A 22,110-nucleotide genomic window follows, 5' to 3' on the forward strand; every position below is an offset into this window, starting at 1 on the left:
TTGCTCTGGGTGATTGCTGTTTTTTTGAAAGTGCCAAGATATCTTACCTGGGGAGTCTTCAGTAGACTTGTGCCTAGTAGACAGCTATCTTAAATTGTAGGGGGACCTTAAGGAGGCGATGACAGGGGATCTGGGCACCTGAGTCTCTTACAAGTAGCTGTGACCTAGAATGTACTATTAGCTCATCCCCTGTAAGCAGGTTACTACTGTATGAATCTGCTTAAGAAGATTTACCTGAAATTTCCCTAAGCATCTCTTCCTTCAGAGACTTTTAATATCTTTTTTCTATAATTTGATGAATAGACTTATAAAAATGTTTTTTTTATAAGCATATCAGGATTAGATTTCTTTCACCAAACAGGGCAGTTGGCAGAAATGAAAGTTACTCCCTTTTTTAGTTAGAAATAACTATCCCTGCCCCCCGTATTGCCTTTTTAATATCAGAAGACTTTCCTGAAAGTGGTGGGAAGGAAGAAAGCTGTGTTTGAAATTTCTAAGCCACTTCCTCTCCATGTATAGCTGTGTGAATACTACTTCTTCTTTTAAACCACACAGCTGTGTTTTAATAACAGCTTCTTTACCTTGTTTGAAAGTATTTTAAGGAGTCAGAGATTGATCTCTGGGGTTGGAGTTTGAGCTTTGGTGATGGGAACTGGGATTGAATCCTGAATCCTGGCTCTTTGTTAGATGTGTGAACTTGGGTAGGTTACTGAAGGCATAGCTGCTATTAGCATCAGTGTAGCTTTCCAGAATGTTTAGTTACTGCAGTGATGGCCGTGGTTTTCTTCATCATTGACTGCCTCTTGATTTAATCTGAGTTTGAAGTCAAGAAATATATTCGACATACCAACAGGGCCTACATTTCTGTGCTCTAGTTATTAGAAACCAAAAACAAAAATGCTTTTTCTTCTCCTGACTTGAGAATATGGTGTTTTCTGTCAAGCTGGAGGAAGACCAGTGGTCTGCATGTCACCACAGGCAGCACATGTGTGACTGTGGTCTTCTTGGAAATGAGTCCTCTAGGAAAGCAGGGCTCCGAAACCGGGGCTCCCTCTGCTCCACTGGCTCTGTGGGTCCTGGGGTCTGGTGCCGTGGACACTGTGACCACGTGGAGGGAGTGAGCATGTGCAGAGTAAGGTCAGCCTACTCATCAGCCTCACTCCTTCCCCGGACAGCGTGGAAGACCCAGACGCTGGTTGTCACCAGGCCAGCTGTGTTTGGTCTGTAAATGAGAATTAACTGGAGAATGTTCTGGAAAGCTGTTCTTTTTAACTAGTTCCAGTAATATCCTTAGACTCCGACATTTTCATATTCTCTTGAAACCTTTTAACCTTTCTGCTGTCCTGATGCAGGAGCAAATCTGCGGAAGGTACCAGGAATTATGTGGAGTTTGAGGAATTAACTGTGAGCCAGCTCCTGCATTGTCTAAGGGAAGGAAACCAGAAGGTGGAGAGACTTGAAGTTGCCCTCAAGGAAGCCAAAGAAAGGTAATAAGGAAGGAAATAAGCAACATGGAAAATGCATACATTGCTTTTTTAATGGCTTTCAGTTCAGTTCAGTCGCTCAATCGTGTCTGACTCTTTGCAACCCTTGAACCGCAGCACACCAGGCCTCCCTGTCCATCCCAACTCCCAGAGTTTATCCAAACTCATGTCTATTGAGTCGGTGATGCCATCCAACCATCTCATCCTCTGTCGTCCCTTTCTCCTCCTGCCCCCAATCCCTCCCAGCATCAGGGTCTTTTCAAATGAGTCAGCTCTTCACATCAGATGGCCAAAGTATTGGAGTTTCAGCTTCAACATCAGTTCTTCCAGTGAACACCCAGAACAGATCTCCTTTAGGATGGACTGGTTGGATCTCCTTGCAGTCCAAGGGACTCTCAAGGGTCTTCTCCAACACCACAGTTCAAAAGCATCAATTCTTCGGTGCTCAGCTTTCTTCACAGTCCAACTCTCACATTCATACATGACTACTGGAAAAACCATAGCCTTGACTATGCGGAACTTTGTTGGCAAAGTAATATCTCTGCTTTTCAATATGCTATCTAGGTTGGTCACAACTTTCCTTCCAAGGAGTAAGCGTCTTTTAATTTCATGGCTGCTATCACTATCTGCAGTGATTTTGGAGCCCCCCAAAAAATAAAGTCTGACACTGTTTCCACTGTTTCCCCATATATTTGCCATGAAGTGATGGGCCTGGATCCCATGATCTTAGTTTTCTGAATGTTGAGTTTTAAGCCAACTTTTTCACTCTCCTCTTTCACTTTCATCAAGAGGGTCTTTAGTTCCTCTTCACTTTCTTCCATAAGGGTGGTGTCATCTGCATATCTGAGGTTATTGATATTTCTCCCGACAATCTTGATTCTAGCTGTGCTTCCTCCAGCCCAGCGTTCCTCAAGATGTACTCTGCATATAAGTTAAATAAGCTTTATTGAAATATAATTAAGATGCCATAAAATTCATCCATTTAAAGTGTACGTTTTATTTTTTTTTTTTAGAATAGTCATAGAATTATGTAGTCTTTACCACATTATAATTTTAGAACATTTTTCCCCCAAATAAGTCCCTTATTAGCACTCATTCCTCTTTCCTCATGGTAATCTACTTTTCTGTCTCCATAGACTTACCTTTTCTGGATTCTCATACAAATCAAATCATGCAACATGTGGTCTTTTGTGACTGGCTTATTTTATTTAGCATAATGTTTTCAAAGCTCATCCATGGTGTGGCATGTGTCAATCTTCATTCCTTTTTGTTGCTGAATAATATTCCATGGTGTGACTAGACAACATTTTGTTTATCTGTTCATCATTTGATGAACATTTGGGTTGTTTCCACTTTTTTCCTATTATGAATAATATTTGCTCTCTACATTCATGCACAGTTTTATGTGTGGACATAGTTTTTTAATTTGCTGGGTACCTGGGAGTTAAATTGTTGGGTCACATGGTTACTCTCTGTCTAATATTTTAAAAAACAACCCAGCTGTTTTCCACAGTGGCTGCACCATTTTCCATTCTCACCAGCATCCACACCAACACTTGGTGTTTGACTTCTTGATTAGGGCCATCCTTGTGGACGTCAAGTGGTGTCTCATTGTGATTTTGATTCTGTTTCCCCAGTGATGGATATGCATGTTGGCCATATGTGCATCTTCTTCTTTGCCCATTAAAAAGTTTAGACTGTCTTTTAATTATTGAATGACGTGAGGTATATGATTTGTAAATACTCTCTCCCATGCTGTGAATAATCTTTTCATTTCTTTGATGGTATAATTTGTAGCACAAAATTCTTTTTTATTTTGCTCTAATCCAATTTATCTGTTTGGTTTTTGGGTCACTTCTGCTTTTGGCATTGTAGCTAAGAAACCACCGCCTAACCCACAAAGATTCACTCCTGTGTTTTCTCCTAATTGTTTTATTATAGTTTTAGCTCTTACATTTAAGTCTCTATGTTGAGAGTGCATTTTTGTGCATGGTGTAAGGTGAAGGTCCAACTTCATTCTTGTGTATGTGGATACCTATTTGTCCTGACACCATTTGTTGAAAAGATAATTTTTTTCTCACTGACACCCCTGGTGTAAATCAGTTGACCATAAACAAATGTAAAGATTAATTCCTAAATGCTCAGTTTTGTTCAGTTGATCTAAGTGTCTGTCCTAATGGCGATACTACACTGTCTTAATTAGTTTAGTAGTAAAATTTGAAATTCTGAAATGTAGGTCTGCCAATTTTGTTCTTCTTTTAAAAAGATTGTTTTGGTGGGTCCCTTGTTTTTCTTATATAACTCTTAGAATAAGTTTGTTATTTTTAAGCTGGGATTTTGTTAGGGATTGCAATGAATCTGGAGATCAATTTGGGGAACATTGCCATCTTAACAATATGAAGTCTTCTGATCCATGAACATGGGTTTCTTTCCATTTCCTTAGGTCATCCTTAATTTCTTCCAATGATGTGTTATAGTTTTCAGCATATAGGTCTTGCAGTTCTTATTCAAAATTAATTCCTATGTATTCCAGTCTTTTTGGTGCTATAATACATGAAATTATTTTCTTGATTTGATTTTTGGATTTTTCATTGTTAGTGTTCAGTTGCTAGGTCATGTCCGACTCTTTGCAACCCCATGAACTGCAGCATGCCATGTGCCTCTGTCCTTCACTATCTCCCTGAGTTTGCACAAACTCATGTCCATTGAGTCAGTGACACCATCCAACCATCTCATCTTCAGTCACCCCCTTCTCCTCTTGCCCTCAAACTTTCCCAGCATCAGGGTCTTTTCCAAAGTATCAACTCTGCACACCAGGTGGCCAAAGTACTAAAGCCTCAGCATCAGTCCTTCCAGTGAATATTCAGGGTTGATTTCCTTTAGGATTGACTGGTTTGGTATCCTTACTGTCCCATTGTTAGTGTAGAGAAATATAACTGATTTTTGTATATTGATCTTGTAGCCTGCAACCTTGCTGAATTCACTTATTAGCACTAATCATTTTTTCTTAGTGAATTCCTTAGTATTTTCTTTATACAAGACCATGTCATTTGCAAAGAAATAGTATTACTTCTTCCTTACCAACCACTATTCCTTTTATTTATTTGTTTTTTGCTTCTGTGATTGCCCAGTACAATGTTAAATAAAAGTAGAGATAGTAGATATCCTTGTCTTGTTCCTGATCTTGGGGGGAATGCTTTCAGTCTTTCACCACTAAATTGGTGATATTAGCTTTGTTTTTTATAGATGCTTTTGTCAAGTTGAAACACTCTTTTCTATTCCTGGTTGTAGTGTTTATCATGAAAAGGTTTTACATTTTGTTAATGCTTCTGCTGAGTCTATGAAGATGATTGTGTGTGTTTTTTTAAACCTCTATTAATGTATCATATTGATTGATTTTCTGATGTTAAACTAACTTTTCATTCCTGGATAAATCACACTTGGTCATGATATATGATCTGCTTTATATTGCTGGCTTGGATTGCTAGCCTTCTTAGTAAAGAGTTTTGCATGTGTATTCCTAAGGGGTGTTGGTCTATAGTTTTCTTGTGATGTCTTTGTCTGGTTCTGGTATGAGAGAAATACTGACCTCATAGAATGTGACATACTCACACACACTTTGAGATAAAATTTATTTACCTTATAGAGTTGTGAAGTCAGTGAATTTCTATGTGTGAATGAACTTCTTAGAAATGCAGAGTGCTAAACCACATAAGACAAGGGGGCATAATGAAACAGTTTTAGGGTTCCAATGATTGCAACATTTAGTCATAAATAGTCCATGGTGTCGCTACGAGTCCGACACAACTGAGTGACTTCACTTTCACTTTCCACTTTCCTGAATTGGAGAAGGAAATGGCAAGCCACTTCAGTGTTCTTGCCTGGAGAATCCCAGGAACGGGGGAACCTGGTAGGCTGCCGTCTATGGGGTCACACAGAGTCTGACACACCTGAAGCGACTTAGCAGCAGCAGCAGCAGTATACTGTATATAGCATATACTAAAGTATACATAAATATAATATACATACATAATTCTCTCAGACATTATAAATGTTTCATTAATCTTAAAACTATAGCGCTTTCTAACTGAAGCAGTTGAAAAAGTATAAGAAAATCTGTTCTTAAAATATGAAAAAAAGTTATTTATTCAGAATGAGGGTTATCTGAAAGAAATCAGTATTTTTCCAATGACTTATTTGATAGTCAGTTCTTTTCAAAGGTGAAAAGGAATGATGGCTATGAATTGTAGGTCTTTACCCTATATCCTGCTGCTGCTGCTGCTGCTAAGTTGCTTCAGTCATGTCCAACTCTGTGCAACCCCATAGATGGCAGCCCACCAGGCTCCCCCATCCGTGGGATTCTCCAGGCAAGAACACTGGAGTGGCTTGCCATTTCCTTCTCCAATGCATGAGAGTGAAAAGTGAAAATGAAGTCACTCAGTCGTGTCCGACTTTTTAGCGATCCCATGGACTGCAGCCCACCAGGCTCCTCCGTCCATGGGATTTTCCAGGCAAGAGTACTGGAGTGGGGTGCCATTGCCTTCTCCATCTTACTCACTAAATATCTTTAAATATCTCCACTAACTTACTAAGAAAGAATATATGGGGAGGCTAATTTCTGAAATCTGCATATGTGAAAATCTCTCTTTCTACCTTTTTACTTAACAGATAGTATTGCTAGATACAGAATTCTCTTGATATATTGGATATAATTTTCCCACCAAATTTTGAAAGCATTAGTGCTTGATTGTCTTCTGGCTCCTGGTGTTGAGGCTGAGAAATTCATTGCTATTTTGATTCTTGATCTTTTGGCATAAAACTTCTTTTGTTTGTCCTCTCCCCCAAAGGTTCTTTGCTCCATCCCAAGTTTTCTGACATCTCACGTGTGCTTTGGTGAGGGGCCTGTTTTCATCCATTTGTTCTGGACACTCTTGGCCTCATTCATTCTTCAGTTCTTGAAAAATGATCTTGACTTAATTACCCTCAGTTTTCTCTATTCTCTCATTCTAGCAATGACTATTACTTTGAACTGGACTCCTGAACCAGTCCTCTCATTTTCTTAACTTGGTGTTCCTCTTTGCCATTTGTCTCTCTTTCCTTATCTCTTTCTTCCTCCCTCTGCCTCCTCACCCTTCACTCTTGCTTTCTTTTTCTGCTTTCTGACACATCTGACCAACTTTCATCTTCTGTTTTTTGCTGGGCAGGGGTGGAGGGAGGGTGCAGTTCCTTTGGATGTTCTTCTTCCATTCTTTCAAAGTCATTTTAGTGGCATTCAGGGTGGGAGAAAAATTACATGCATACATTTAATCTACCATCTTTAATCACAGGTTTCTTTTTATTCCATTTGTATTGAGATGGTTTTCATATGACTTTGATTCAGTATCAGAATGTTGCTATATTTGTTTTAGGACCTCATAAACTTAGATGGATCTTCTTATAACAAGTATAAGGATTCCCTCTCTGCTGAATCCTTATAAAGAGGCACCCACTCTCATGTAGCACACGTGCATACACGCATAAAAATACAAATTAAAAAAACAGTTCTGTGCATTACAGTGATGTGGAAAAGGCAGTGTCTTTCAGTGTTCAAGATAAAGTATACCCATCTTATACCTCCATGTGCATTCATCCCTTAAATCGGTTCCAGCCAGTATCTGGTTGAAAGCAAAACCACAGCTAATACAGTGCATATGAAGAGATTTTGAAAACGTTCATCCTTTATCCAAATTTTAGACAATGTTCTTTTTAATGCGTCTGCAATTGTTATTCCTCTGGAAGCCAAAGAAAAAGTAACTTTTCTATATTCTGTAATTTTTTAGAATTTCTGATTTTGAAAAGAAAGCCAAGGACCATTCTGAGACTGAGACCCAGACAGAGGAGCACACAGAACAAGAGAAAGAAGAGGAGAAAGACACCAAAACTGTGGGTACTCAGAGTCTAAGACTGTTACCACACTCTCAGTGGATGGAGGGTAGTGAGGGCACTGCAGCCAAGTCGTGTGCTCTGTGGCTTTAGAAATAGAGGAGAATTTGTCATGTTGAACATTTTCTATTTCTCTCCTGTTTCCTTGTCCTGATCTGAATTTCATTCACTATAAATTGCAGTGAGATGTATTCCTATCCCAGTGATTGTAGGAAATCACTCCTTTATCTCTTCTTGACTGATTTCCTCTCCAGAATTCCTAAGTGAACAGGCCCACAAATTGAGAAAGGAATTTTGTCCAATATATAATGAAATCATTTGAGGATATGATCCAGAAACTTCAGGTAGAATTGAAGGGTCTTTATTCTCTCCCACTACTCATTTGAATATAATAGTTTGAACAAAAAAGACATTTGTTTACATACATATTTATATACACTTGTGTGACAACTCAGAAACATGCCTTGTAACCTGCGAACACAGTGCGAAGCTTAGGGAAAGGTGATGAGGGCAGGAAGTTGTAAGACCCACAGTAGCCCACAAGAAAGGCATTTACATGAAACACTCACTTTAGCTAACTTACTCAACAAGCCTGTATCAGATGCCTGCTGTATGCCACGCTCTGAGCTGAGTCCCCTACTTTCAAGAGAATGGAGAATATGTTAAAAACTGAGATGAAGAGACCAAAACTAATGAACAACTAATTATAAAGAAGTATTGAGACTTCCCTGGCACTGTAAAACTCATTGATAAAACTTCTAGAGCTGCCAGGAAGAAGCCAGTACAGTGAAAACAGCTGAGTAAACTAGAAACACACAACAGTCAGGGAATGTGGGCGTGAGTTGCTAGCTGGGTAAAGTAGGTTGTGCTTTGACAGCACCGTGATCTGTGATCCCCTGAAGTGTGGTCAGGGTCCATTGTGATTATGATAAAGGCATTATCACAAGAGTATCCAATCGATCAGTTAATGCTCTATGAGGAAACAGAGTTGTATCCAAAGCTTTTTTTTTTTTTTTTTTCCCATGCAAGATATTTGGGGCATTAAGTGCCAAAAGTTCAATCAGTTCACAGGCTTAGTTAGACGCCACTGGTTCACACTGTTTCCTCATAAAGAGGTTCATTTAAGTTCTAATAAGTGCATGTTTGGAATTTCCTGGATGACAGATTGGAAGTGAAGTGGAAACACTGAACCTTCAGGTGACAACCCTGTTTAAGGAGCTTCAGGAAGCTCACACGAAACTCAGTGAAGCTGAGCTAATGAAGAAGAGACTTCAAGAAAAGTAAGAATGAGAGATAATGTTTACCCGCCCCCCCCCCCCCAGCCTTCAAAAAGTGTACTGTTTAACAAAATATGTCAGTATACAAAAACATCGTTTTGTTACTGTGTTATTACTGAGTAAAAGAAAAAGACACCTAATTGAAATATGAATTCAGAAAACACCAATGTTCTGGTTAATATATAACCATGAAGTCCTTGGGGGAATGGACCCAGGGGACTCTGATTCTGCTTTTCGGGGGCATTTTAAGCATATAATCACTGGAAAAAACAGTGATTCAGACTTCCTGTGACTTATGTAAGCTGACAGCATTGATGTGAACAAACATAAAAGAAAACTACAAAGGGCAAGAAGAACCTGAATGAGATTTAGGGGGAAAAAAAACTTGATTTTCTATCAGTTATAAAGGCTAATATCTAAATTGAGAGAATTTTGCATCTGCTTGTTTCTCTTGATGTGAGGAGTTGCCCCAAATTTAGAAAAGCTAAGTTGATGTTGTTCTCTTAGATTAATTGGCAAGCATATTTCCAGCACAATATACAAATGTATGTTTCTGTGGAGTTACACTGACCAAGGCTGTACAGTATTACGGACAGCATAGCAGCTGATGCAAAGGACTTTGGATAAACAGACCCAGGTTGAAATACAGATTTACCCCTTATTTGTGGTATTACCTTGGACAAGTTATTTATTTAACCTCTCTGTGCCTCAGTTTTATCATTTGTAAACTGTGTGTCATAACTCAAATTTTGTATTAAGTAAGCTAATGTTTAACATGCTTTTTGCATTAATGCCTTACACACAGCAGCCATTGGCTCATTTTGCTCTTGTTACATTGAAATTCTCAGTCTGATCTTTAAAAGGACTTAAAGCACTTCCTTCTCTCCTCCTGAATCTTTATCAGAAACCATATTTTTTGTACTTAACAGAGCCTATAAACTTCTTCTATAAAAATCTGTATATTTTTATATTCAGTCATAACGGTTCAGAAATACTTCTAGTAAAAAAGCAGGAAGGATAAAATATTTAATTTTGTATTGTTAAATTTTTGAAGAATGTCATCATGAAATTCTTTGTATTTGCTACATAATCTGAGAATCTGTTTAAAAGCCACTGAGAAATGTGAAGGCACATTGTTTGTCCTCATGAAATTTTGCTCTTTCTTAGATGTCAGGCCCTTGAAAGGAAAAATTCTGCAAGCCCATCAGAACTGAATGAAAAACAAGAGCTGGTTTATAAAAACAAAAAGTTAGAGCTCCAAGTGGAAAGCATGCGATCAGAAATCAAAATGGAACAAGCTAAAACAGAAGATGAAAAGTGAGTGTGCGATGACTGGATGGCTACTTGCTGAAAGAAGATAGAAGAGCAGTTTTATGCAGTTGGAATCATTTGAGAATAAATTAAATTTATTTTTTGTCTTTTGTTTATTTGAAGGAGAATTAGTAGACTTTTCTGAAGAGATAAAATTTAAGTTTTATTTTAACAATTATGAAAATTATTTGTAGTCTATCTTGATTATTTGAAGAAAAATCATTTTCTTTGAGAGTAAGAATATGCTAGTAGGTGGTGGGATTGTAAAGGTGGAAGAGATTTTGCTACTTGAGTATTCAGAAGAAAGTTGGGAGGCAAGACTAAGTTTCGATGTACTTTCCCCAAGATTTCCTTTTTAATTTCTTTTTAAATAGGTCCAGATTAGGCACTCTACAGTTGACACACAACAGGCTTCTTCAAGAATACAATAATGCACTGAAGACAATTGAGGAACTGAAAAGGAGAGAGGTACTCATCGAAAAAAAATTATTTTCATAGCCTAGTAGTGAATGGAACTATTGAACGTTTTATGTAAATATGTGAGGTAGTTGTGTTACTCCTTAACTAAGTCTGGTTTCAAAGGTTTTTTTTTTTCCTTTTATATCTTTTTTTTTTCCATTTATAATTGATTTCTTGTGTCTAAGGGTTCATAACTCCTGCCGCATATGTATAATGTGCCATGTAGTCAAAGATGGGGTGCATGCCTTACGGTCATGGAGTAAGCTGTTAGCATTTCTAATGGTGGGTGAGTTTGCAGGAAAGCCGAGTATGGGCTTCTACATGAGTAATGGATGTATAGTAAGACTGCTGCTGGGAGGTCTCACAAGGCTAGCTTGCCTCTGTCAGTGAACTTGAGACCCTGGACTTCTTGGGCTGCAACTTAACTTAGTAATAATGTCCCCAGCATGGTGTGATAGTTTAAACACCATGGATAGATACATCAGAATGAGAGATGAGTTAATTAACCCAATTGGGGGAACCTTTCACAGTGTATATGTATATCAAATCATCACGTTTTACACTTCAAATATTTAACAATTTTGTCAGTTTTATCTGACAAAAGTGGGAATAAGTAAAGACCAGGGGAGCTTTGAATTAGAAGGGGTCTTTGAGTTTATATTCTTAGAAATATACTTTGTTTTTTGTTTAATTTTCCTAGAATATGGTTCCTCTCTAAAGATCTAGTAAATTTTTAATTTAAGCCTTCATGTTACATTTTATTAAAATAGGTTGAATTATTTCAAAACCAAGTCCAGAATAAGCTTATCTTTTTCAGTCAGAAAAAGTGGATAAGGTGGTGCTGCAGGAACTGAGTGGAAAGCTAGAACTGGCAGAGAAGGCCCTGGCTTCCAAGCAGCTCCAAATGGATGGGATGAAGCAGACCATTGCCAAGCAGGAGAAGGACCTGGAGACCATGGCTGTCCTCAGGGCTCAGGTAGGCTTCGTTCCCAAGAGTGAGCTGAGGGAAGCCAACCTTGATTATATTCTCAAACAGGAAAGTGGTGGTGCTTAAGATATATTTTTTTGATTTTACACTATTTATGCTAATATATTTTCAAAAAACCTTTTTACTGAAGTTTATCACATGTGGAAAGCATACCACACTTCTAAGTGTACTGCTCATTGAATTTATCCATTCTATAGTTGATGGACAGCTGGATCATTCCCAGCTTGGGGCTTGGTGTTTAATGTTGCTCTGACATTCTTACGCAAGTCTCTTTATTCATCTGTGTACTCATTTCTTTTGGGTACACACCTAGGAGCAAAACTGCTTGTTCCTAGAGTAGGCAGGTTACTCAGTGTTCATTGATTATGCCAAAGAGGTTTCCAGAGTGGATCTACCTACCAGGTTTCACTCCCGTCAGCAGAGAGTTCCTATTGCTCTACATCCACCTTGACCCATACTTGTATTATCAGTATTTTAATTTTTAACCATTCTGGTGGGTTTATAACGGTGTCTCATTTAATCTGCATTTCCCTGCTGGTTTGAAAGTGTACTTTTTGAAATGTTTACTGGCCTTTTAAGGATCTCCTTTTGTGAAGTGCCTGATCAGGTCTTTGCCCAGTTTTCTTCTGGTTTGCTGGCTTTTTCTTAATTTTATAGGAGTTCTTTAGAGTCCAGATATAAGCCCTTTCCAGTGCTTTTTGCAGATTTCTTCACTCTGTGATTTGCCTTTCCACTCATGAGCATGTCTTTTGATGAACAGAATTCTTAATTTTAACGTAGTCTAGTTTATCAGTCTTTTCATTTGATTATAGTACTTCTGTGTCCTGTTTTAAAAGCTTTCATTACCTCAAGGCTATGAATATATTCTCTGTGTTGACTTCTAAAAGATTTATGGTTTTGTCTTTTACATTAAGATACAAAAATATCTGAAGTTAGCTTTTCTATATGCAATGAAGTAAGGGTAAAGATTCATATTTTTTTTCCTACATGAATATCCATTTGGCACCATTCATTTAAAAGGTCGTCTTTTCTTAAGGACTCTGTTGCCCTCTCTGTCACATATTATGTTAATGTACCCGCAGGTCTATTTCTGGATTCTACACTGTTCCATTGGGCTGTTTGTACATTGTTGGTCTGGTACATACTGTCTCATAAATAATCAAATGTTTTGATGTCGGTAGAGTTAGTCTTCCTACCACCTCATTGCTTGTGTAATTAAAACCGGGATCATGCCATACATATTGTACTACTTTTTCATTCCTGACCTATCTTGGATATCTCTCCATGTTATTATTCACAGCCATATGTACTTTTTAAAACAGTTGTATGGTGTCCAAAGTGTGCATTACCCTGATATATTTAACCAGCCCTCTATTAATGGACATGTAGCTTGTACCAATATTTTTGCTTTTTATCAACAATGCTGAACTGAACATTCTGGTATGTATATCCTTGTGCATTTGTGGAATCTCTAGTAAGATATGGAAATGCAATGGTTGGGTCATTGGGTTAGATTGTTTTTAAGTTAAATAACTATTTCCAAGTTGTCTTCCAGAAGTGCATAATCAAAATTTTTTGCTCACCAAAAGTAGCTGAAAGCCCCTATTTCCCTATATCCTTGCATTACTCTTTTAAACATTTGCCAAACTGATAAACAGATTATTTTCAATGTAACAATACCAGAAGTTTACTATTCCCTATATACATACTCATTACCTGCTGCCCATAGTGGCATAGAAGTGGTTGAATGGACTTACAGCTTTAGTTTTTCTATAGGAATAGAATTTCAACCTGAGCTCTTTTAGTTATTTTCTTTGATTGTTTGATTGGGCCTGATACTGTAGTTATAGGCTTCCCTGGTAGCGCAGCTGGTAAAGAATCCACTTGCAATGCAAGAGACCCTGGTTCAATTCCTGGGTTGGGAAGATCCGCTGGAGAAGGGATAGGCTACCCACTCCAGTATTCTGGGGTTTCCCTAGTGTCTTACCTGGTAAAGAATATACCTGCGATGTGAGATACCTGGGTTCAATCCCTGGGTTGGGATGATCCCCTGGAAAAGGGAAGGGCTATCCTACCCTTTCCCAGTATTCTGGCCTTGAGAATTCCATGGCCTGTATAGTCCACAGGGTCACAAAGAGTCAGACATGACTGGCAACTTTCACTTTTTACAGCTTTGGTTTTATTTCTTCAGGAATAGAATTTCAACTTGAGCTTTTTCAGATATTTCCTTTGATTGGGCCTGACAAATGTTTTGATGTCTGGTAGAGTTAGTCTTTGAGAGACTTCACTTTTACTTTTCACTTTCATGCATTGGAGAAGGAAATGGCAACCCACTCCAGTGTTCTTGCCTGGAGAATCCCAGGGACGGGGGGCCTGGTGGGCTGCCATCTATGGGGTCACACAGAGTCGGACACAACTGAAGTGACTTAGCAGCAGCAGCAGCAGCAGAATTAGTCTTCCTACCACCTCATTGCTTATGTAATTAAAAGCAATGTTGGCGATATAGAGATGGACAAAACAAAGGCCTAGTTCTTACTGGCTCAAACTTAATGACTTGATGGAAATGAGATTCTAACACAGATTTATGTCTGACTCAAAAAAAGCCCATGATCTACCAATGAAAACTATAAAATGTTAGAGCACTCACAAATGGTAGGAAGTCCCTTAAAATGATCTGTTTCATACTTTTTCTGGCAACTAAAATTGTGATTAGAATATTTAAATTTTTATTAACTTTTTAAAATAATGGATAAAAAATATATCCTAGAACCACTAAATCTGAAAAGGAAAATCTAATTGAAAATATAGAAAGTTAAAAATTGGTATTAAAATAATACTCAGTTCACTATGAAGGCATTCATTTTTACTTTATAATTTTGTAACAATGAAGAAATTACATATTATAGCATAATATTTATTTATTTAGAGGTAACAGATTATTCTCCTAATGAAGCAGCTAAAGCAACAAGCTTTTATTATCTCAGTTGCTATGGATCTGGAATCCAGGAGCAGCTTAGCTGGGTGATTCTGACTCAGGGTCTCTCATGAGGCTATACTCAGGATGGACTTGAAGATCTATTTTCAGGATGGCTCACTCACATGGTCATGGTCATTACACTGGTTTCTAGCAGGAGCATGTACCTGTTATTAATATTTGTAAGACGTGTCACAGGATGTAGCACAGCCTCTTCTACTTATCAGCAGATAGGCTGTAGAGAATCCACATTTGTCTGGGTAGTAACTTCTCTTTTTTTTTTTCCCTCTAACAGATGGAGGTTTATTGTTCTGATTTTCATGCTGAAAGAGCAGCAAGAGAGAAGATTCATGAAGAAAAGGAGCAGCTGGCATTGCAGCTGGCAGTTCTACTGAAAGAAAACAATGCTTTCGAAGATGGAGGCAGGTAAATGAGGGAAAGACTTGGAGCACAGATTACCCAGGTTGTGGGAGAGGGACCCACAGTGTTTTAGCTGTTTGAGCTACAAGACTTGCTTTGAGTACACCTGGCCTGACGGTGTTCCTGACACTTGGTTTACTTTAAAAGGCTTGGCAGTATCTTGTGGGAACCTGATTGAGTTTCTGCTTCTAGATAAATTGTAAAAACATAATAATCTGGGTTCCAGTCATATCCTGTCATTGTCATGGATGAAATATTCCTAATACTTTAAGTAATTCTGTAATATGTTTTACAAGAAAGTACTGCTAAAATTACTTCTATCTTTAAAAATTTCCTTTGAGAACAAAATATAGAGGAGTAAGAAACATAAAAATACAGAGAATAAAATAACACACACCAAGGTGTGTATGTTAGTTGTTCAGTCATGTTTGACTCTTTGCAACCCCATGAACTGTAGCCCACCAGGCTCCTCTGCTGATGGAATTCTCCAGGCAGGAATACTGGAGTGGGTTGCCATTTCCTTAGGCAAGGTCCCCTGAGGGGATCTTCCTGACCCAGGGATTGAACTCAGGTCTCCTGCATTGCAGGTGGATTCTTTTTCTTTTTTTTTTTTTTTCAGTTTTATTTATTTTACTTTACAATAGTTTATTGGTTTTGCCATACATTGACATGAATCTGCCATGGGTGTACATGTGTTCCCCATCCTGAACCCCTCTCCCACATCCCTCCCCATCCTATCCCTCTGGGTCATCCCAGTGCACCAGCCCCGAGCGCCCTGTATCGTGCATCAAAACTGGACTGGTGATTTGTTCCACATGTGATAATTTACATGTTTCAATGCCATTCTCCTATATCATCCTGCCCTCGTCCTCTCCCACAGAGTCCAAAAAAGACTGTTCTATACATCTGTGTCTCTTTTGCTGTCTTGCATACAGGGTTATCGTTACCATCTTTCTAAATTCCATATATATGCGTTAGTACACTGTATTGGTGTTTTTCTTTCTGGCTTACTTCACTCTGTATAATAGGCTCCAGTTTCATCCACCTCATTAGAACTGATTCAAATGTATTCTTTTTAATGGCTGAGTAATAGTCCATTGTGTATATGTACAACAGCTTTCTTATCCATTCGTCTGCTGATGGACATCTAGGTTGCTTCCATGTCCTGGCTATTACAAACAGTGCTGTGATGAATACTGAGGTACTTTTGTCTCTTTCAATTCTGGTTTCCTCGGTGTGTATCCCCAGCAGTGGGATTGCTGGGTCATATGGCAGTTCTATTTCCAGTATTTTAAGGAATCTCCACACTGTTCTCCATAGTGGCTATACTAGTTTGCATTCCCACCAACAGTGTAAGAGGGTTCCCTTTTCTCCACACCCTCTCCAGCATTTACTGCTTGTAGATTTTTGGATAGCAGCCATTCTGACTGGTGTGAAATGGTACCTCACTGTGGTTTTGATTTACATTTCTCTGATAATGAGTGATGTCAAGCATCTTTTCATATGTTTGTTAGCCATCTGTATGTCCTCTTTGGAGAAATGTCTGTTTAGTTCTTTGGCCCACTTTTTGATTGGGTCATTTATTCTTCTGGGATTGAGCTGCAGGAGTTGCTTGTATATTTTTGAGATTAATTATTTGTCCATTGCTTCGTTTGCTATTATTTTCTCCCATTCTGAAGGCTGTCTTTTCACCTTGCTTATAGTTTCCTTTGTTGTGCAGAAGCTTTTAATTTTAATTAGGTCCCATTTGTTTATTTTTGCTTTTATTTCCAATATTCTGGGAGGTGGGTCATAGAGGATCCTGCTGTGGTTTATGTAGGAGGGTGTTTTGCCTATGTTCTCCTCTAGGAGTTTTATAGTTTCTGGTCTTAAATTTAGATCTTTAGTCCATTTTGAGTTTATTTTTATGTATGGTATTAGAAAGTTTTCTAGTTTCATTATTTTACAAGTGGTTGACCAGTTTTCCCAGCACCAAATGTTAAAGAGATTGTCTTTTCTCCATTGTATATTCTTGCCTTCTTTGTCAAAGATAAGGTGTCCATAGATGCGTGGATTTATCTCTGGGCTTTCTATTTTGTTCCATTGATTTATATTTCTGTCTTTGTGCCAGTACCATACTATCTTGATGACTGTGGCTTTGTAGTAGAGACTGAAGTCAGGCAGGTTGATTCCTCCAGTTCCATTCTTCTTTCTCAAGATTGCTTTGGCTATTCGAGGTTTTTTGTATTTCCATACAAATTGTGAAATTATTTGTTCTAGTTCTCTGAAAAATACTGTTGGTAGCTTGATAGAGATTGCATTGAATCTATAGATTGCTTTGGGTAGTATACTCATTTTCACTATATTGATTCTTCTGATCCATGAACACAGCAGGTGGATTCTTTACCATTTGAGCCACCAGGGAAGCCAATACTTACCCATCGAGGATTGACAGTTACTAATATTTCTTTTATTTGCTTAAAGTATATTTTATAAAAAGAAGAAAAAGAACTGTAGATGAAGTTGCAGTCTCCTTTCTCCCTACCCCTCAGTATAATCCTCTCTCCCTCTCCCACAGTGCTTGGAACTCGTGTGTAGCATCTCCAGCTGTTTTGTATTTTTGCGTATATACACACCTATATAATATCTTAAAACAAGGTAATGTTAATTTCTTAGAACAAGGTGCATAGGTTACAAAATTGTCACTAAAGGTATTATTCTGCAACTTGTTTTATATAGATAACTGATTTTGAACTATTTATATATATATATAACTATATATATATATCTATAAATCTGTGTGTATATGCAGATTTAATTCATTGTTTGCTCTGTTGTGTCCTGCTTTAGAAATATGCCACTTTTTTCCAACCTATTTCCCATCGATTGACATTCTGTTTATTTCCTGATTTTTAAAAAATCATATTTACTACATTGTGTCCTAGTGCCGGAGAAGGCAATGGCACCCCACTCCAGTACTCTTGCCTGGAAAATCCCATGGACAGAGGAGCCTGGTAGGCTGCAGTCCATGGGGTCGATAGGAGTCGGATACAACTGAGCGACTTCACTTTCACTTTTCACTTTCATGCATTGGAGAAGGAAATGGCAACCCACTCCAATGTTCTTGCCAGAAGAATCCCAGGGACGGGGAAGCCTGGTGGGCTGCCGTCTATGGGGTCACACAGAGTCGGACACAACTGAAGCAACTTAGCAGCAGCAGCAGCAGTCCTAGTGCCAGTCATATTTAAAACTCAAATTACTCATAAGTTCTGGTTTCTATGAACCTTGGCTTTGTAGTTTACCTCTTTTTTCTCATACTTCTGTTGAATGCCTGCTTAATGTTGTCATATTTCAAGGTTTCACAGATAACGTTACTTTTTATCCCAGCAGGCAGACCTTGATGGAAATGCAGAGCCGTCACGGGGCGAGAGCAAGTGACGCTGACCAGCAGGCTTATCTCGTTCAAAGAGGTGAGTCACGTGTGATACCAAGTAGTAGAGGTTCCATGGGTTTGCTATCCTGTGAAGAAGTTGCTTGAAGGAAAATTTCACTACATTCTATATACACTAAAATCTCATTACATTCTATACATTCCAGGTCAAGTTACCAAAAATACAGCAAAAATCAGGCTTATTTCCAGAGTGCCCCAAACTCCATCCATTCCCTCCTGAATCCAGACCAGACTCTTCACATTGGCAGTTAACACTTGGCATGGCCAAAATTCTGAGCCTTCTCTCACTCTGTTCCCCTATGGATATTAGCCAACAGAATCACTCCCTGTTCCTTGAACTTGTCCTGAACTTACACACCTATGTGTACTTGCTTATGTGGTATCCTTCATATAAAGGCCCTTCCTTATTCATCTCTCTCTTCCTACAGTCTCTTTCCAGTGAACTCTTACCCCATCTTTAAAGTGAAAGTGAAAGTGAAGTCACTTAGTCGTGTCCGACTCTTTACGACCCCATGGACTGTAGCCTACCAGGTTCCTCCATCCATGGGATTTTCCGGGCAAGAATATCCCATCTTTAAAACCCATCTCAAATACCATCCCCATGAATCCCACAGAATGTGACCTTTCCCTCCTGAATTTCCAAAGTACTTTATTTCTGTTCCAGTACTTATCTGCTATTTTATAGTTACTTATGTGTTCTAAATATGCATGTAAGTACTCTATTAAATAAGCTCCTGCAGAGCTGATATCCTCACCCAATACCTGGTGTTATGCACATAGTAAGGTTACCATTTATTGAGAGTTTACTATGTGCTGGTGCTATGCTGATCCCTTCATACAAATTACTTCATCTGATCCTCACAAAATTCCATCAGGTATATTGTATCACCATCTTCCAGAAGACAAGGTTCAATAACCCAGGATCACAAGGCTTCTAAGGAGCATAACTGAACATGGAGCCCAAGGTTATCTTTACTCTTTGCCACTACACAGTACTACATGTAATAAGCCTGTCATTATGTTCTATATCCAGATTTTAATTCCCTAGTGAAATTGATCATAATACTTACACAAAATATAGTGCTGTGTTTATTACATGGTTTTAATACTCCAGGAATAATGTTCTGTCATTTATAGTAAATTATGTCACTGAAAGGGAAGTATTATTCTTGAGTCTAGATAGGAAAAAACTTAATAGTCAAAAGATCAAAGACTGACATAACTAGATGAAAGGTTAATAGCAATGCCACTAAGGAGAATCAGATGTTATGTGATTTGATTACATGTTATCAAAAAGATGTTATCTAAATTTTACATAAAACTGATTCTTAATTTTTTTAATGCTAGATCAGTCTGAATCCTTCCACATACCAACTGACTATTGAAAAGGAACTATCAGTGTTGTTATCAACAGCAAGGAAGCAATATAGTATGTATGCTGCTGCTAAGTCGCTTCAGTCGTGTCCAGCTCATAGCGACCCCATGGGCTGCAGCCCACCAGGCTCCTCCGTCCATGAGATTTTCCAGGCAAGAGTACTGGAGTGGGTTGCCATTTCCTTCTCCAATGCATGAAAGTGAAAAGTGAAAGTGAAGTCGCTCAGTCGTTTCCGACTCTTAGCGACCCCATGGACTGCAGCCCACCAGGCTCCTCCGTCCATGGGGTTTTCCAGGCAAGAGTACTGGAGTGGGGTGCCATTATAGTTAACTGTTAAATTACAGCAAAATTTTTCTGAGCATCCCTTCTACCACCTGTCTCTGCCAACATGCCGCTGCCAAAGTCCTTTTACATGAAAAAATAGATTAAAGTAAATATTAGAGGTAGTGATTCAGGTTAAAAATACACATAAAAAAAAAAAATTCCAAAAAGGTGCATATAGTATTCATGGGGCATATGCAGAAGGAGCACAGTGTATGCTAAGTCACTTCAGTTGTGTCCCACTGTTTGCGACCCTAAGGACTGTAGCCCGCCAGGCTCCTCAATCCATGGGATATTCCAGGCAAGAATACTGGAGTGGGTTGCCATCTCCTCCTCCAAGGGATCTTCCCAACCCAAGGATTGAACCCAAGTTGGCAGGCAGGTTCTTTACCACTAGCACCACCTGGTGGTGGGGGGGTGGGGTGCGGGGGGAGGTACCCAGAAGGAGCACAGGGACTGGTCTAAGTTTTAGCCTTAGGCATTTTTTAGGATCAGAAGAGAAAGCTGCATCTGCCCACTAGTGCACTGCCAGGCCTTTTCTCTAACCTGAATTTAAATATCCTAGGAATACCCATATATCTATAAGTGCCTCCACGATTGTCTTGGTTCAAAAAAAGGACAGTTCTTACACCTAGATTTCTCGGGAAAATTTTTCTTTCTCATAACTATATAAGGCAAATATCTATTTACACTTAGGGGAAAAAAAAAAAAAACTGACCAAACACAAAGACTTCTATTTATAATCTAAAACTCGCCACAAAATACAAATGTATTCATAATTATCCTAGTAAGTTTTTGGTCATATAAGTAACAATATTCCAAACAGAGATTGTCCTAAAATTTTTGGTTTGTTTCCTAACATAGCAGCCTTAAACAGTATAACTCTTCTCAGTGTTATTTCATCATGGTTGTCTTCTGCAGCCATGTAAGTGTCTTCTCTGGCCTAGGGCACTTGGCTGAGCATGAGGGAACAGGCGAGCATAAAGCACGGTCAGATCCGTGAAAGCCTGTGGTCTAGTTAGACAGGATATGCATGTAACAAGATGAATTCATAATATAACAAGTAAAGGACAGAAATAATAGTGCTGGAAATAAGAGGAAAGGATGACACCAAAGGGCCAGGAGGCTTGAGAAAGGCCTTGGAAAGATGTGACTGTAAGCTTCACCTGGAAGCCATAACTTTTGTATGAGAATAAAAGGGCAAAGGCAGAAATGAGTGTGGTGTGTAAATAAGGAAAACTGACTAAGCTTATTTTACAGTGAAAAGCCAGGAGGTGGAGGGAACCATTAGCTGCGTGATAACAACAGCCCAAGTCTGCATCTTGAAACCTAGACAGGGTTTCAGGACAAAAAGAAAAGGGCCAACGGATGTCATAAAGTTTAAAGGGATGAATAACAGTCCCTGATAAGTGGCTAGTTGTCATCTAGAGCAGATTTTGACAAACTGCAGCCTACAGGCCAAAACTGGTCTGTCAGCTGTTTGACTAAGTAAAGTTTTATTGCAACATAGTCATACTCTCTTGTTGACATACTGTCTGGCTACTTTCTTGCAACAATGGCAGAGTTGAGTAGTTATGCCAGAAATTTATGACCTGTAAAGCCTGGAATACTTATTATCCGGCCCTTTACAGGAAAAGTTTACTGCCCCTGATCTAAAACAATGAGACCATTAGCAAGCCCACTGCTCCAGAAATCATGCCTTGTGATCACAATTTCTATTCAAAGTTGCTTCTAAAGTTTGCTGGACACAAACTATCCATAATAGTCTCCCGTGTTATTCAATTCAAATAATACGCTCAGAAGTAGATAATAATGTTAAACGTTACCTCCACTATCATCTGCAAAAACAAACATTTGGGGGGACCTGAACAAGTCTAGAGACCTGGGCGGAGATGCTAAAAAGCTAAAAATGGTTTGCATCAGTGCAGCAACGTCAGATCAAAGAGGTGTCCTAGGAGCCAGAAATCATTTCCTGCATGGAGTATGGTTTGCACACGTGGGACCTGCCAACAGTCAAGGCTTGTTTAAAGCATTCTTTTTTTATATATTTATTTATTTTTAATTGTTGATGTTTGTTTTACAATATTGTTTTGATTTCTGTCATACATCAAGCATTCTTTGATTTAGACTTGAACCTCAGTCCCACTCC

At 38.7% G+C, this 22,110-nt stretch overlaps 1 protein-coding gene across 3 annotated transcripts in view; it reads left to right on the top strand.

Moving 5' to 3' along the window:
* OPTN (optineurin) overlaps window positions 1-22,110 on the top strand; it is a 38,564-nt gene that overhangs the window by 15,558 nt on the left and 896 nt on the right. For 2 of the 3 annotated variants that reach the window (XM_061436058.1, XM_061436059.1), the window contains 8 exons: window positions 1,353-1,487; window positions 7,304-7,406; window positions 8,571-8,686; window positions 9,851-10,000; window positions 10,369-10,462; window positions 11,271-11,429; window positions 14,711-14,841; window positions 18,202-18,284. In XM_061436058.1, the coding sequence (XP_061292042.1) occupies window positions 1,353-1,487; window positions 7,304-7,406; window positions 8,571-8,686; window positions 9,851-10,000; window positions 10,369-10,462; window positions 11,271-11,429; window positions 14,711-14,841; window positions 18,202-18,284 (971 nt within the window). The remainder of the gene's footprint in view (window positions 1-1,352; window positions 1,488-7,303; window positions 7,407-8,570; window positions 8,687-9,850; window positions 10,001-10,368; window positions 10,463-11,270; window positions 11,430-14,710; window positions 14,842-18,201; window positions 18,285-22,110) is intronic. The other variant, XM_061436060.1, reaches the window with a different exon arrangement.

This window comes from Bos javanicus, chromosome 13 (assembly GCF_032452875.1).
Source record: "Bos javanicus breed banteng chromosome 13, ARS-OSU_banteng_1.0, whole genome shotgun sequence".
NCBI lineage: Eukaryota > Metazoa > Chordata > Mammalia > Artiodactyla > Bovidae > Bos > Bos javanicus.